Genomic DNA, 17,796 nt, shown 5'->3' on the forward strand with positions numbered 1-17,796 from the left:
TCTGGATCGTTTCCAACAACGGACGGGTTTCCTACTCCTCTTCACAGGGACAGTTCTTTTTCAGTGTGTTCTGCATGGAAGGGACGGGGAGTTTTCCCTCCGTGTATGTGGTCCACACAGACCCCAGAGAGGGAGTCAGAACCCCCAGAACTGGAGCTATAGACATCTATGAGCCACTACGGATGCCGGGAAACAAACCCCTAAGCTCTGAGCCATCTTTCCAGCCACCCCAATAGCATCTTTTGATGAAGACATTTTCTCTTTTTGAGGATGGTGTTTTCTCTTTCACTGGTTCAGTTCACGAGCAGGAACAGTCTCCTGGTCCTTCTCCAGGTTGCCTCTTGCCATCCTTAAGCCAAGCCAAAAGCCCCGTCTCTGCTCCCGCGTTACCGAATCTCCTTATAACACTGAACTAACCTTTTCTTTCCAGAAGTGTTTTTCTCTTTTTTTTTTAATTATTGGCTCTGATGACAACAGGACCTTTGTGCAGATCTCCCCCTCACTTGAAGCTGTCCCAAGAGGACATGCTCACTCAGCAGAGAGCAGGTGTGAGGAGTGGCGAAGAGGTCAGAATATCACTAGGAGCGGGGCTGTGGCATCCTGTGGAGACTTCTGGTTCAGAGATAGGAAGTGCTGAAACACTATTCTATAATCACTATGGAGTGATTAGGACTTTGACCGTGGGGGTGGAGGGGTGTTTGTTTGTTGAGTTGGTTAGTTGATTTGGGTATTTGTGGGGGTTTTTTCTGTTTGTTTGATTTTTTTTTTGAGAACAATACATGCAGTGCTCATTCTTGATAAATATGTGCTAAAAATACTATTTCATCCATGAAGTCTAATGCAATACAGTCTGGCTAGTTAAACACTCACTGGGTTAGGAATAAGATAACAGCTCTGACCCAGGAGGCAGACCGGCATACAAACTCACACAAAGAAACGGTTTTTATGTATGTATATGTGTACTTTAATTTCTATCACACTCAGTTTTACACATGTTTTTATGAATGTAGATACAGATCAAATGAGCAATTTAAATTTAAAAAGAGAGTCCTCTGACCCCATGCCTAGCTGACTGCTGTCACTAACTGTCGAACTACAAGCTGGAATCACTTGCTCCAGCAAAGCTATGTGACAATGAACTGTGCGACATGCGCCTAAAATCAGCAACTCTGTACAGCCTGCCTAGTGCGGCCAACAGCAGAGGCTGCCATTCCACACAAGGATTGAAGTGTTAGAGCTGGGGAGACGACGGCTCAGTTGGTAAAGCGTTTGCCATGTCAGCATGGGGACTGGCACCGCATTATTCACATAGGAAGCCAGTTGCAGCAGATTCTGTAACTTCAGCGCTGGAGTGGAGGAAACAAGAGGCCTGAAGCATACGAGCCAGCTGCCAGCGACAATCACCCTCTGGCTTCCATGCATGTGGGCGTGCACACACACAACCACACTCCACCAAAAGAAAAGGCCTCGTAAGCAGTACGTCAACACGTAACTTCGCTTGCTGCTGTTGTCACTGGCACTGTTGATGTTGTTATTGTTTCTTGACATAGGGTCTCCCTATGTAGCTCTGGTTATCTTAGAACTCAGTATGTAGACTAAGCTGACCGCGAACTCACAAAGATCCTCCTACCTGTGCCTCCCAAGTACCGGAATTAAAGGCAAGCACGACCATGCTTCCTGGAGTGTTGTTTCACTTAATCTTTGGGTCAATGATACTTCTCAGTGAGAACAGCGTTCAGATGGTCTGGGGTTGTTACTGCATGCCTCATTTCTCTGAAGAATCAGTCTTACCTTTCCATGCTTTATTCTTGTACTATTGTGATTTTTACCAGTTCCTGGGGGTAAACCTCACCCAAACACACACACACACACACACACACACACACACACACACACACACACGCAACTTTCCAAACCCTAGTCCCCACTTCTCTTATACCTATATACCTTTTGGACACATTTACTACCCAATAAAGCCACTTCTCTGCAACATAGTATGCTAGTGAGTTAATTTTTAAATGCCATATTAATTAATTTAATTTATAAGATTAATAGGGTAAGTAATAAGAGTCACATGATTTTTTAAAAATGTGTAATTTTTTTAAAAATTTTTTTAAAATGCAGCCAAACCTATGAAACATTTAAATGTGTCTTCAATCTCCATCACATAAGCACAGGATGAAGCATCCACTGCTTCCCCCTCTTTCTCCAACATTAGCAAGTTTTCAGAGCAGGCCATTGATTATCGTGTAGCTATGGCGCAGTGTGCTGGCGACTGTCAGCTCAAGCAGTGCACTGTCTGGCGTATGAAGTATAGTGAGAACAGTGTTTGCAGCCTCTCAGGACTGTTAAATGTCGTTATTCCACTTACCCTCATTACAGCTGTCGGCTCCGATACGAAATGTGATTATTAAGAGGACTACACTACAACTTTAATTTTTAAAGATTGTAGATGTTTGAGATCAGTGAAGAAAAGCACTAATTATAAATGGACACAATCAACACAGTACAAATAAACACTGCACACTCCTTTCAATCTCCTGCTAATGCTGCCTGAGACAAACTTCATGGGCTTTCCAACTAAGTTCTGAGGCTTGTGAACTAGACCTCTCAGTAAGTGCCACCACTAGCAAAGTTTCTGCCACTTCTTCACACACACGTTGGTCTCCTCCTTCACACAGAGAAACTCCATTCTTTTGCTTTCCCTGAAGCTACTGGCAGTGCTCGGATGGCCTTCCCTCATTGCCCCTTGTGTGCTATCACTCGTGCGCTTTGCTGAGTCCAGCTTTCCTTTGCAAACACTTGTCAACAACTACAAATCAACTCTAAAGTCACCTCCAACAAGAGCTGCCCTTGATTAGGCCACAGGCGTTGGCATACCCTATAAGGTCTCTGTCTCCTAAGTTTCTCCACTGGTTTCCACTGTACTGCTCACCTGGTCCACAACACAAGGCAGCTTTGTCCATGTTTCATATACAATCCCCTCATGTTCCCAAACACAACAGGCTTCCCTGTTCACTCAGGGAATGAGATGTTGTGAGATGGCTCTGCAGCACACAATGCAAGTTTTTATTCAAGTTTAAAAAAAACAAAAAACAAACATGGAGACATGATTAAGATTCTGAGCTGCATCAAACATGGTCAAAAGTAAGAGGGAGTAACCCACAAGCACAAGAGAGGCCCTCGATCTTCACTGATAACACAGTGCCCACTACTACAGACGTAGGGCACCTAAACAGATTGATCTAGTAAATCAGATGCTAAGCCCCATACACTGGAAGTCTGATTCCTAGCCTTCACTTCACTGCTTTTGGCACCGACCATGTGCTAAGGTCAATGGCTCAAGGGTTAATGGGCTCATTCCTTAGAGCTCACAACCTCTACGTTGAGCACAGCACAAACAGGAAAGGGCATGTCTGTATACCGACTGCTCCGCATTATAAAGGATACGACTTTAAAAGGTGAGTAGAACTGATTGAAAACTAAGTTCATAAAAACCGGGCTGCTATCAGCGTCTCCTCCACACTGAACCTCAGTGCTTTCTAGAGAGAGAACTATCCATGAATCTCTGCGGCAACCTTTATTATGGCTCCAACACACTGACTCTTTCCTGTTAAAACCACCTCAGAACTATTCCTAAGGCAACATCACCCAAGGAAACAAACAAGTCGGGCAGAGCAAATGCCACCAGGTGCAGCATGAAGGAATGGCCTATATATAGCTCTGGCCTGTCACTCAGTCTAAAGACTGTCCCTTCATCCCATTAAAACCCTGACTCACAAGCATTTGACATGCAGCCAGAGAGAGAGTAACTTCTGTCATCCTTGAGAATACTCGGAGCCCATGTGCTCACGGAACAGGTCTGAACTGCAAGTCCTCGTGCTTGCACAGCAGCAGCCTTCTTGAACACTGGGTTCCTTCCAGGAGCTGGAACAAGCTGTCACTTGACTGATGGTGGCTGGTAAGATGCCATCGCAGGCTCCCCCTGTACTCTAGAGCTTCGTCTCATTTGTGCAGCAGACAGCTCACCGAGATGACTGCATAGTTGAAGGCTCTATCAGTATCCTTCCGCATGCATGAATTCCAAATCACACTCGTCACAGCAGGGCTCGTGGTAAAAATTTAAAATTTACCATTCATAATTACTGAACTAAAATGTGGAAAGTTACAGACACTGAAAGATATCAAGGGTAACCCTTTATAAAGATGTTTTAATGTTATGAAGCAACATTCATTTACATACACACATTCTTTAATCAATAATAAGCAGGGTGGAAAGTTATATGTAAAGAGCGCTCTTACATGAACACCCGTGCATACACATGCACAATGAAATTCAGAATGAAAACATTAGAACATTAAAGAATGACCATCTTGGAACCAATTCCTTTTCCACTGAAAATGTATAAAGTTTGTTTGTAATTTCTTTTTACACCAAAAATCACATAATTTTTACAAATATCCTACAGCTCAACCTGGATTCTCCTGTACAAGTTTAGAAATGTAAGTCAGACAGGGACTTGGAGGGATGAAATGCCATACATGTGTTTGAAAAACAGGATACTAAACTATCTGTCTTTCCTCTGGGAGAAGAACCCGTAGAGTTACTCCTAGAACCCACAAGCACCTAGGCTGATATAAATCACTACACAACCAAAGCACGCTTGCCTGTGCAACGCTATGCGAAAGAAAACAGTGAGATCCAAAGGCTCAACACAGCAAAGTGTTTCCAATGGTTCCTGGTGAATCGGGTACAGTACAACAGTTGTTTGTCTAAATCACTTATTACCATAACATTACTATTACAACCTGTGCTGTGAGGGCACTAAGACTCCTGTAAGAACAGAAAGCAAACAGACTTCCTGCCAGACTGCATCACTTTCTCAAAAGAATAAAGCTTGCCAGTCTGACCCTGGGAAGCAGAAACCAAAGAGGCATGCGTACCTCACAATCTTTTACTACATCTCTGGCCTCCAAGGCAAGCCCCGCCCCTTCCTGTCACCTCCTCCAGGCCAGCCTTAGTATACAGTGTAAAACCACCTCTCTCCAAGGTTTGCCGGGTCTGAATTTTATGGGAAAAAAAGTTCACATCTGTAAAATAAAATTTTCAAGACTCACTATTTATATGAATGTGCATGCCACCTGTGTGTGAGTGTGGGGAGCAGAGGAAGCTTTAAATGAGTGTATAATGAGTGTATAATGTCCTGAATGAATGTGTTATTGACAAGAGCCAATGCCTCAGACTAGTGGGAGCTGGCAAAGCCTTCTGATCCAAGCAAAAGTGTTCATAAACAATGGACCAGTGTGTGCAAAAGTTAGCAACTGTGGCTGGCTCCTTCCAGGGGACTACAAACCCGAGGCTGCTCCCCTACAGAGACCTCCTTCCAAAAACAGTTAATGCCGCCTTCCTGGACAGTACATAATAAACACACTAAGGTTTCCAGGTTGTTGTTGCTGTCTGTGTGTCTGGGCTTCGGCATGCAGGACACAGTGTGCATGTATGCACACGTGAGGACAGGTGCCCATGAATGCCAGAGAGGGGTTGAATCCCCTGGAGCTAGAGTTGTAGGTGAAACACTCAACATGGGTGCCAGAAGTTAAATTAAACCTGGGTTCTCTGAAAGATCAGCAAGCGTTCTCTCCAGCCTCTAGAATAAATTTTTAACATTACACTAATCCTTTCAAAGTAACTTAACCAGAATATAGTTCAATATTTTTGCAGAAAACCTAGGTTGCAGAAAGATGAGATTGTGTTTTAATCAGTTTAAATATTAGTAACATAAAGTATCTGTTTGAAAACCAAATAAAAGGCTAGTTATGACAACTTCATAATTAGGAAGAAAGGCATCGCTCCTGAAACTCAGTAGCGCACCTTACCACAGGTGGGGCACGTTTAGGAGATGAGCCTTTCTGGTCATAATTAATTGGACCAGAGGTGCAGATGTGCCCCAGCTGAGCCAATCAGATTACATCCTAAACCCCTAAACCATCCAAGGAAAATAGTCAAACAGCATAAGTCTTAGCAACATGAAGTCATAAATCAACAGTCATCATACACATGCCAATGTCATGGGGAGAGGAAGCACAAAGCCAATCCACACAGATGCAAAACCAAGAGGCCATATGGTCCTCAGAGACGGTGAAGTCAAAGACAGCTCCTGGCTTCACTCTCGTCCCTTGTGGTCTCAATGAACATCCCTTGCTATCTTAGATGTTTATCACTGTTTCCCGTAGGTTAGTTCTTCTTTACCAAAGCTGACGTGAAACTAATGTTATGTGCTATGATCAAAAATGTCCCAAAACAGCTGGCATAGTCATTTAACAATTTTTCATGTCACCATGTTTTCACTCATCCCTCGCTAAGGAAATTAGAACAGTATTTATGACATAGAACGGGCATTTTAAAAAAATCATATGTGTAACAAGACCAAAGTACTGCCTTGCTTTGTATCGGTGGACTGTATCAGTAGCAAAATAAACCAGTTCTGCAGAAAGAGCTTCAAGATCAGGGCATTGTGTCTACACCATACCTGCTTCTCGGAAGAAACATGGACTCCTTAATGAACACGGAACCAGAAAGAAGTATATACCAGCAGGTGCCAATATCATCAGGACTGAAAAAAAAAAGACAACAGAAATCAAGGACAATCCACAGCAACAAAGATCAAAGCATACAGCAGATGGTATAGCAATCCACGCTACTGTACGCAGAGTCACAAAAGGCAACAGCATACAACATACTAAAACACCATTACTGAAATACCAGAGGCACTCTTAATACTGCTGTCACTAATACTGATACTCACTGCTTTATTTAAATGCTTTTAATTTTCCTTAGATCTATCAGCACCTGTCATTTCAGGTTTTGTTTATCTTTCTAATTTCTTGAGTAGGAAATACTTTCATTTGTCTCAGTGAAACAAACAACAAAAACCACAAACTTGTGCCCACTTGGGCAGCACATACACTGAAATTGGAATGATACAGAGAAGATTAGCATGGCCCCTGTGCAAAGATGACAGGCAAATTCATGAAGTGTTCCGTGTTTTTGGAAAGGCCATCCAAAGATCGCCCCACCCAGGGAACCGTCCCATCTGCAGACACCAACCCCGGACACTATTGCTGATGCCAAAAAGTGCTTGCTGACAGGAGCTTGGTATAGCTGTCCCATGAGAGGCTCTGCCAGAGCCTGACCAATACAGATGCAGTTGTTCACAACTAGCCTTTGACTGAGCTTGGGGACCACAGGGGATGAAATAGGGGAAGGATTGAAAGAGCAGGAGTTTACAATCCCATAGGAAGAACAACAATATCAACCAACCAGACCCCCACAAAGATCCCAGGGACTAAACCACCAACCAAAGAGTATACATGGAGGGATCCATGGCTCCTGCTGCATATGTAGTAGAGGATGGCCTTGTCTGACATCAGTGGGTGGAGAGGCCCTTGGTCCTGTGGAGGCTTGATGCCCCAGTGTAGGAGGATAAGGCAGGAGTGGGTGAGTGGGTAGAGGAGCACCCTCACAGAGGCAATGTGGAGGGGGAAGGGGGGGGATGGGATGGCAGGGTTGTGGAGGGGTAACAGGGAAGGGGGATATAATTTGAAATGTAAAGGAATAAAATGATTACCAATTGTGATGGTTTGCATATGTTTGGCCCAGGAAGTGGCACTATTGAAAGGTGTGGAACAGGTGTGTCACTGTGGGGGTGGGCTTGGAGACCCTCCTCCTAGCCACCTGAGGATGTTGAATCTGTTCCTGGCTTCCTTTGGATGAAGATGTAGACCTCTCAGCTCCTTCTGCACCATGCCTGCCTGGATGCTGCCATGCTTCTGCCTTGATGATAATGAACTGATCCTTTGAAGCTGTAAGCCAGCCCCAACTAAATGTTGTCCTTTATAAAACTTGCATTGGTCATGGTGTCTGTTCACAGCAATGAAACCCTAAGACACTAAAAATAATACAAACCCACAAACTTTCATGGAACTCAGTCCATTCAAGCTTTTCCCTGTGTACCTTTTTCCCAGACTTCTCCATCACACAGTATTCTCTGAGTGTCTTCATGTACATTTGTGCAGTAGCTAGACAGCTGCTTACTTCCTCTTATCAAAAAAGGAAATGGAAACAGTACAGCCTTAAGAATTTGTGGACAGTATCTCTACTATGGGAAGACTCCACTGTACAGATGTCTCTGCCTGACTCAAGGCAGCCCCCTAGTGGTAGTCATTTCTATCTAAGCGCGCACAGTTGTGGGGAGGGGGTGTTAAGTAATCCGGAGCGTAAGTAGTACCAAAGTGACAATGCTAACCATCACACCTTCCTCAACAGAAGACAACTGTGTTATATACTACCTTCTGGTCTGTGCCAAGTAAAAGGACTACCATTTACAAGGTTCAAAACTAGTCTCAACATTTTCTGATAACAAAAAATAAAAGCACTGTATTAGAAAGGAGGGGGGAGGTTTGTAATTATATTTTAATCTGTCACAGAGAAATGAATTTTTTGTTTTAAGCTTTAAATTTTTTTTAAATTATTTAACAGTATGGGCCTTTTGCCTGCATATATGTCTATGCACTACTACATGTGTGCCTGGTGCCTGTAGAGACCTGAAGATGTTGGATCCTCTGGAACTGGAATCACACGCAAACGTGACCTGCCAGGCTGGAAACTGAACCAATGACCTTTGGAAGAGTGTACAGTGCTCTTAACCAATGGAGCCTTCTCTCCAGCCCCAAGGGAAAGCAAATCTTGAAAACATAAGACATTAAGGTTTATCCCCATATACATAGCCTTAGGCAAATCAACGGGATTAAATTACAATGACAACTGCATACAAATAATAATTATTCCATCTTGTAAAAGCATGACATATGACACCAAGGTCTGTGGTGACAGGGAGAACGCAACTGTGAAAGTTGGCTTTTCGGTGATTTCAAATCTGTCATCTCTAAAGACAAATCAATACAAAGTGAGTGTGAAGTTTGTCAACTCCGTTCCCCTGTCACCTATCACAGAGTACACACCAATTGACAGGCAACCTGTGCTCAAAGCAGATGAAGAACCTTGACAGCAAGTATTAGAGCTCCATGAATAGCCACTGATTACCTGTAATTAGGTTGACTCTTCCTATCAGGAAATCTATGGAACAGACTTAAGGGTATGAAAAGGAGAAAATGGGTCTCAATCACCACCGATTTGAATTTGTCTGACAGGCCCTGTCCCAGTTCAGGTAGGCATCCTTTCATGGCCCGTGTGTTGGAGGCTTGGTTGTGAGCCCCAGGGGCTACTACTGGGAAGTAACGAAACCTTTAATTCTGGGGCATAGAGAGAGGACATTAGGTCCCAGGGATTTTATCCTTGAAAGGAGCTGTGCGACTCATTTTCTCTGTTTCTTGCCACCATAGAGGAAGCAGTTTCCTCAGTCACCATTCCTCACCAGGATGTACTATGCCTCACAGCAGACCCATAAGCAGTGGCTGTGAGCAACTGTGAGACAAAATGAGCCTTCCTCTTGCTGTTTATCTGTTTTGTCGCAATGACAGAACTCAAAGGCATCATGTGCAGTGTCCTCTGCAAATGACGTTGCTATCTTCCCAGGAGAATCTGAGGCTAGCCCACAGAAGCCATCTTTTCTGAGGAAGCATTTGAAGAGATTATTCAATCAGAGAATACTTACTGAGTATACTAGCCACTTGCTCTGTGCCAAGATAGACAAGATGCCTTTACTGTGGTACTGTCCCTCTTAGGATTTGAGGTTTTACTATAGTAAGCTAATAATAACTAGGAATACAAAATAGTACATTCTATTTTAAAGATGTTCTAGAAAGAGTGTGAGCTAGAAACAAATCCTCCTTTGTGTTTGCTATCCACTCTCTACGGAATATGTTCACTTTCCACTCTGAAAATTCCCTGATGCGAAATGCCATGTCCAAAAATCTGTTTCTGTTAGACCCTCTTGAGTCTCACAAAGCACGGCACCGACCATGCTTGTCTCCTATCTCACCGTAGATGCCTAGGGCAGCTGTTACTAGAGCTTCTTACTTCTACTTGTGTGAAGTGAAAAGTTTGCTTTTTAAAAATGAAACTAGGGGATTTAGCTCAGTGGTAGGGCCTAGCAAGCGCAAGGCCCTGGGTTCGGTCCCCAGCTCTGAAAAAAAGAAAAAAGAAAAAAAATAAATAAAAAATAAAAATAAAAATGAAACTAGAGTTGTAAGAACAATGTTCATTCAGTATAGATGGACATACGTACAAAATAAAAGCAAAATCTCTCCTGGACACACACTGGCAATGAATCTAGTTAACAGAAGATGGACGGTACAAGCAGTAGTAGTAGCAGTCGTAACTATGCCATTGTTTTCTGAACTGATCCAGTTACTCTGAAATTTCATGAATTATCCACAATGCTAAATTTCTAGATTATCTGCCCCCACTCAATTTCCTAGTTTCTGATCATTTAATGGGCAGTTGATTGAAGTATCTGTAAAACAAATATCCTAGACAGGCTCTTCATCAAAGATCTCAGCATGGAGCCCCAGTAGCAAATAAAAGGCAAAGAAAAGCTAGCCTGCTGTCAGTATCCATGCAATTTGACATTTAGGTTTTAAAATGATGAGCTGAGAGCCATGTGCAAGGGTTGTAAAAGGCAAAAGCTATTGTGAAAGAACCTTGCCTGACCAAGTCTAAGTAACAGCAAGTGGGAACCAACAGTGATGGGCAGAAAAGGAACCACAAACAAAGACTAAAGAGCCTCAAATAGCAAAGTCACCAGTTACAAGTCTCTGACATCTCTCTGAATGTACTCTCTGGGAAGACTAGCAGTTTGCAGAAGGGTCAAAGAATAAGAGCTACATTGGTCCCCGCATTGGATTCCAACACATCCCATCCTGCAATGAACAAAATAATAGCCACAAAGCCTGGGAGTTGGCCAGACGTCCTAACAGGTCCCTGGCTTTCCTAACAGGTCCCTGGCTTTATTTGCCATCAACGGGGAGGGGAATAATAAAGCCCAGCAAAACAAAATGTAAGGAGATCACAAACCAATCATGACACCTTGCAGAATAATCCAATCCAAGCCAACTGTAGATGACCTGACCTGTCCCATGCTCAGCCAAACTTCGTTGTTAAGTCCATAACTGGGATGATATTACCTCATTCTCCACTGTGCTTTAACATGAGCCACAGTGTGGTGACTGCTTCCCAGGCTGCTCCAATGAGAACTCTGCCACTCTGTCAGGAGGCCTGCTGCTTGTGCCACCCTCCATCTCTATGTATGGAACTCTGAACCCCAAAGCACCTATACCATTCTACGTATACTCTTCCCCTGCCCTCCTAGTGATGCCTCACTCTAAGCTTTATCTCTTCCTCCAACTACACTGGCATGGCCTGTGCTGGTGAGCCCCAGGTCGACACAACACAAGCTCGAGCCTGTCTGAAAGAAGGGAACCTCAACTGAGAAAATGTCTTCATAATCTCCAGCTGTAAGGTATTTTTTTCAAATTAATGATTAACAAGAGAGGGCCCAGCCCATTGTGGGTGGGGATATTCCTGGGCTGCTGGTCCTGGGTTCTGTAAGAAAGCAGGCAGACCAAGCCGTGGGGAGCAAGCCAGTAAGCAGCACCCCTCCATGGCCTCTGCACCAGCTCCTGCCTCCAGGTTCCTGCCTTGCTTCGGTTCCTGTCCAGACTTCTTCCAGTGATGGACTATGATCCAGAAGCGTAAGCCAAATAAACTCTTTCCTCTCCGATTCGCTTTTTGGTCATGGTGTTTCATCACAGCAATAGCAGTCCTGACTGAGACATGGCCCCTCCCGCTGAGCAGAACCGTGTTCTGACTGAGGAATACCAATACCCACCGTGAACACCCAGGTAGTCGAGACCATGACACGCATGTGTCATAATCGCGGCTCTATGGAACAGCATCCAATCCCCTGAGCAGAACCCGTGCAGGGAGAAATGGCACCAGGGTGCAGGCAGAAAGCTCCAGGGTGGTGGTACTGTCTCTCCTGTTGACTGCATGATGCTAATGAAGTTAAATTCTACAGTTCTAGGTCCTCAATCTCGAAGACAAGCATCACCAGCTTCTTTTCAAAGTTACATCAGTTTTAGTACAACAGTTTAAATCAGTTTAGCTTTGCCAGCTGACACTGGAAGAAAAAACACGCTAACTCTCTTCACTGCCTCTGTCCAGCTGGCTGACAGCTCACACGCACCACAGCACTTTCTACCTATTCCTCACAGTCTCTGAAGAAAACTGTGTCTGCTTTCAACAGTACCTTTTCTAGGATAGGTTTTTATCACCATTCGAGTTCCTCTGAGTGGCTGAGCATCTCTCTGGTAGAGCGAGTCACTCTCTCCAAGCTTCCCTGAGTTCGCCTGGCACAGTCACCAAGGTAGCAAGTAATCACTCAGTATTTTCCCCATTACGACTCTAAGCCGTCAGCCCTGTCAATGCGTGCACTCGACACCTGACTGCTGGTAGTTGGGGTAACCGTCCTTGCACTGCATTAAGGTGTGTCTCTGTACTGTCAACTGTTGATCACTGTGCCTGCACAGAGCTAAGTGCTGGCAGGATTTTGGCACTGTCATTTGTATGGCCCTTGTCTAGGTTTTTTATCTGTGAGTGTCCTTCCATACCTGCCACAAGATGAAGATCAGGCAGCCCTCGATGCCTTAGGCGACCAAAGAGATGACCCAGCTGTTGTGTTACTGTTAACTGGTTATAATAAAGAGCTGGGGCAGGAAGTGAGGAACCGTCCAGGCAGCCAGGGATGCAGGAGGCAATGAAAGCAGCACGGGAGAGTGGATAGAGACATGGAAGGAAACAGACCAACCGGCAGCGTGGAGCTGTGCACAGACGGTGGGAAGCACACCGGGAGATGGGATGGCAGAACTGCCACATTAGAAGCTAGCTGAGAGCTGTCCCAGCAAAAGGCCAACGGCTTTAAACTATACAGAACTCTCGTGTCTGATTTAACTATAAGCAGGTCTGCAAAAGCCCTGCAACAGCTAGTTAGAATGTTTGTTTGCTTGTTTGCTTGTTTTTAAAACAGGCCTCATTTTTAAAGTATTTAATTATATAGATTTATTTATTAGAGGAGGGCACCATGGTGCATGGTGCATGGAGGACGACTTATAGTAGCAGATCCTCCTTACAGAAGCAGATCCTCTCCTTCTGCTATGAGGGTCCTGGGAGAGTCACTTGGATTTTGTCAGCCTTGGCAACAAGCACCTTTACTAACTAAACTGTTCTGCAGGTCCTTTAGGGATATTCTTAACGAACAGAACAATAAGGAGCAATTCCTCATCCAAGCCAAAGTCTGCTCAAAGAACATCATCGCAATATCCTCCGGATCCACATGGTGGCAGTGTCTCTACACGAGAGTGTGCCTTGCTAGAGCACTGGGGATGTTGAAACAGTAACACTATTTCTTTAAATTGATCAAGTGTGGGTGGGGAGGAGGACCAATCATTATCAGGCCAGAAAGTAACTTCTGAAAACTCTACTGACCAGCTAATACAATGTGAAAATGTAAGGAGAGGCCAATCAGCAAGTTTTCCTAATGACAGTGAGGTATTGACACACAGGCTGGGAGCGAAGAGGGTAGGTGTCAGGGGAGGACGGTGAGAATACAAGACCAAGAGGCTTACACAGCCTTCAGCTCAACACTGCTGGCCAGAGAAAGTGACAGGTAGAGAGAGTCACAGTAGCTGAACAGAGTCCAGAGCTCTCCAAGCAAAGTGTCACAGGGCCATAGCACCAGCAAGAGGGATCCAGGAAGCCTCTCTTTACTTCAGTGGGCATTGAAGTCAGACCAGGAGACAGCAGAAAGTGAAGCCAGGGAGTGTGTCACATCTGGGAATCAGAGCAGGAAGAAACATGCATCATATTCCCCCATCATATGGCACAACTATGACCATGTATCAATGTGGGAGACACCAGAAAGCAAACACGTTGTGCTGCCCTTGACGTAAGACCATAACCACAAGCTGCTGGCACCCGGGGAAAAGCAGACATCAATCTAAAGGGTCCCACAGCAAGGGGAGACAATGGCTCCCAAAACCAGAAGAGCACCTGCTTGCTTGACTGCCTTCTCCGCCCCTTCATTGAAGCCCTAAAGAAAGCCAGGAGCCTGCATTCTGCTCACTGTGCTTCTGGTCTGACCAGCTTAGACTTGTACTCTCAAATACATGATGGGGAGAAGGGGGGGTGTGAAAAAATACTTCCCTTATCTACAAGAAATCGTCCTGAGACGACTCCTGTCAAAGGGTTTTCAAGACCAAGAACCCTAGAGGCTCTTCCAACCACACTTGCTCCTGCTGGAGCTGGGAGGGCTTCCTGTGAATTAGAAAGTTCTAGCCCTGGCTGCCTGCCAGCATGCAGATGGCCTCCCAGATACACAGCAATTTCCATCTTTTTCACAGCCGTGTGTCGATTACTGTTTATTACAAAGTTTGATAACTGTGTTTCTTTTGCTCCTTTGATTAAGATTTTAAGCTATGAACTCAAAGATAAAAATCTGTATCAGTTACTTTTGTGTAGTTAATGAGGCAGGCTAAAGCTCAATCATTAAAGCTGTTGCCACACAGCCAAGCAACTGATCAAGCCAAAGGAAAAAAAAAAAAAATACACTTGCAAACATCATTTCATTACATACAGTTATTTATGTATTTCAGGAAAAAAAAAAACCCTATTAAATAGAGCTAAAAAAAACAACTTTAGATTCCACTTTCTACTAAAATAGATGTAAATCTTAATGCCCATGATATAAAAATAACATTTAAAAGGTAATTCCTGTTTCCCCAAAGTGCTAAACTGTAAGGAAATAACTTCAGTTTTAACAGCTGAAGCAAATGTTGGGAGTGACACATCCGTGTTTCCAGCACTCAGACAGTTGAGGCAAGATGGTTACTGCAGGTCTGAGGTCAGCCTGGAGTCCGAGAATCGCGTGCAGGCTGCAGAACGGCGCCTTGTCTCAAAAGTGAATGAATGAATGAATGAATGAATGAATGAATGAATGAATGAATGAATCTAACTAACCAAACGAACAGAGGCATCACTGCAGGGTTCGCTTTCCTCAAAATCCTGATTCTCCAGTGAAAGCTCCTAAGTGACAGGTTTGAAATCCACATCAGAAAGAACTAAGAAGACTACGATTTTCAGTTGTATATTGAAAATGCAGGGGGACAAAGCAGACACCGAGTGCTCAAACAGCAGAGTGAACAATATTAGATACTGAACTAACGAAGCCAGACATTCCATGGTTCATGCTGCCATTAAACTAACAGAAGTCACTTGAAAACGAAACGAGCATCGCGCTAGGAATCATGAAGTTACTCAGTGGGTACTTCTTCAACAAATGTGATAGAAGCTGCATATGTATTACAGTAAATCAAATCAATGAAGCAGCTACACTCTGCAGAGGGACACATCCAAGGGCTTGAGGAACAATCAAATTTAAACAATCCATCAAACCCAAAAATTGACTTGGGACCTGCTAAGGGGCAGTGATTTACACACTATAATTTCATCCTCCCAAGAACCCTGTCCTCGCCTGGAGTAATTCAGCTCTCAGAAAGGTTAGAGATAGCCTGCACACACCTACAGACCTAACTCAAGCCCCCCCTGTGTGTACAAACTGGCTTCAGCATTCCCAGTCCACAGTGATCCGAATGCACACATGAGGTAAGCCTCATCACTCCATGAACATTTTATCATGGCTTTTACTCACTTGGCAGTTTCACAGAAAACGGAAGGCAAAAATACCTACAAAAGACACGCCAGCTTGCAGATGAATAGCTTCGTCTATGCGAAAGCTAATTTGTTAACGATAACATGACTATTTTTTCAAATAAATTAAAATCTTGCTTTTGGCATTTTGTTTGTATTCATGTAAGCATGTGTGAAAAGTCTTAAAACTTAAGCAAAGGAGACGTTTCCAAGTAGCAGTTATATATTTCTAGGTAAGAAAGGAAAGGAGGCCGTGCCTTCTTCCAAGAGAGGTAAAGCAACTCAATATAAAATAGTAGATGGAGTACTTAGGTTGTAATTTACAAAGACTACAAAGTACAATCAAACTTGGCCACAGTCAGAAAAGAGAAACTACATATGCAATCATTGGAGGTGGAGAAGAGGGTGAAGAAGAAATTTCTCTACGATGGGAGACCTCAGACAGCTTACAGTCTGTAAGTAGAGGCAGAAAAAAGGCGTCAGAGAATGGGAGTCACTCTGTAAGGGAAAGGAACTCTCTTCCTGCTGGGGGCAGGAGACAGGCAGAAGCAGTAGAGACGCAGATGAACAGGTACTGGAGAGAAGGAAGTAAGGCCCCAGGCCAAATCAGGAAGAGCAGCAGAAAGAGAACAGCAATGCAGAGGTACCTGCCCTAAAACCCAAAAGCCAAGCAGACAAGCAAACAGACTGCTAAAAGCAGACAGCACTCAGCTGAGTCTCCCTAAACTGCACATTTACAGATTCTAATGAAAAGGCTTTAGCAAGACTGAAGAGGTCCCACAGCAGCTGTTTAACAGAGCAACAATTTCCTCTCCTGAAATACAGAGCTAAACCCTTCCAGTGCTATGAAAACTTAGAAATCTAAGCACTCAAACAGATCTGCACATGGAAAAGGATCTCTGAGGCAGATGCATACACTGAGGATACAAAAATGTATGTGCATGCGCACATGTGTGCATGCGTGTCTGTGTGTGCACGCATGCACGAGCGTGCACACACTTTCTCCACTGGCTGACGTCTTGATACAGGTTTTAAACATCTTAAATGTAACTGTCCATAAATGTAAATGACGAGGCTAGCCAGCCAGTTAGGAAAAGCTAGAGCAGATTAGCATTAAGAACTAGGTCATGGGTTGGGGATTTAGCTCAGTGGTAGAGGCCCTGGGTTCGGTCCTCAGCTCCAAAAAAAAAAAAAAGAACTAGGTCACAAAAACACCTCAGTTGATGGCCTTCCACTTATTTGATGGTATGCTGTGATTTTTTTACTTTTCTAAGAGTTTTTAATGTGTATCTGATTTCAAATTAAAATTTTCTATTGTTTTTCACCTTGTGTGTATGATACACAAGCACACTTTCATGCAGGCAAATGCAGCATATACATAGGCTGCACAGCATATGTAGAGGTCAGAGCACAAGCCCGGGTGTTCTGCCCTGCCTTCTGCCTTGTATGGAAAACAGTTTCTTGTTGTTTTGCTTGTGGCCCACCAGCTTCTGGGGATTTCCCTGTCTCCACCTCCGTCATCCTGAAGTGTGAGTGCAGGGATTCCAGGGCGTGCACTGAAGTGTCCAGGTTTACAGGTGTTCTGTGATTTGAACTCGGGCCTTCACGCTTCCATGGCCAGTGCTCTACCTGAGGATTCATCTTCCCAACCCTCAAATTAAAATTTTACAGACAACTCTAAATTCATTAAGGTCCTGCGATAGCTGGCTTTCATTGTTGTCTTGATAAAACCTCACTTTCAGTGAGGAACTTGCAACGTGGTGTTGGCCTGTGGGTATCTGTAGGCAGCTGTCTTTTTTTTTTTTTTTTTTTTTTTTTTTTTTAATTAACTTGAGTATTTCTTATATACATTTCGAGTGTTATTCCCTTTCCCGGTTTCCGGGCAAACATCCCCCTCCCCCCTCCCCTTCCTTATGAGTGTTCCCCTCCCAACCCTCCCCCCATTGCCGCCCTCCCCCCATAGACTAGTTCACTGGGGGTTCAGTCTCAGCAGGACCCAGGGCTTCCCCTTCCACTGGTGCTCTTACTAGGATATTCATTGCTACCTATGGGGTCAGAGTCCAGGGTCAGTC

The 17,796-nt window shown here is 44.2% G+C and overlaps 1 protein-coding gene and 1 non-coding gene across 10 annotated transcripts in view; one reads left to right on the forward strand and one right to left on the reverse strand.

The window, feature by feature from the left end:
* The window catches only part of Rapgef2 (Rap guanine nucleotide exchange factor 2), a 221,672-nt gene that overhangs the window by 130,885 nt on the left and 72,991 nt on the right, over positions 1-17,796 (reverse strand). For all 9 annotated transcript variants that reach the window (NM_001428994.1, XM_087623058.1, XM_087623041.1 and 6 more), the window contains 1 exon segment: positions 6,531-6,614. In NM_001428994.1, coding sequence (NP_001415923.1) covers positions 6,531-6,614 — 84 coding nt within the window.
* Positions 6,944-7,050, forward strand: LOC120101171 (U6 spliceosomal RNA). Its single transcript, XR_015678675.1, has one exon. It is a non-coding gene; the product is annotated as a U6 spliceosomal RNA (small nuclear RNA).

The sequence above is a fragment of the Rattus norvegicus genome, chromosome 2 (assembly GCF_021556685.1).
Source record: "Rattus norvegicus strain SHRSP/BbbUtx chromosome 2, alternate assembly SHRSP_T2T, whole genome shotgun sequence".
Lineage (NCBI taxonomy): Eukaryota > Metazoa > Chordata > Mammalia > Rodentia > Muridae > Rattus > Rattus norvegicus.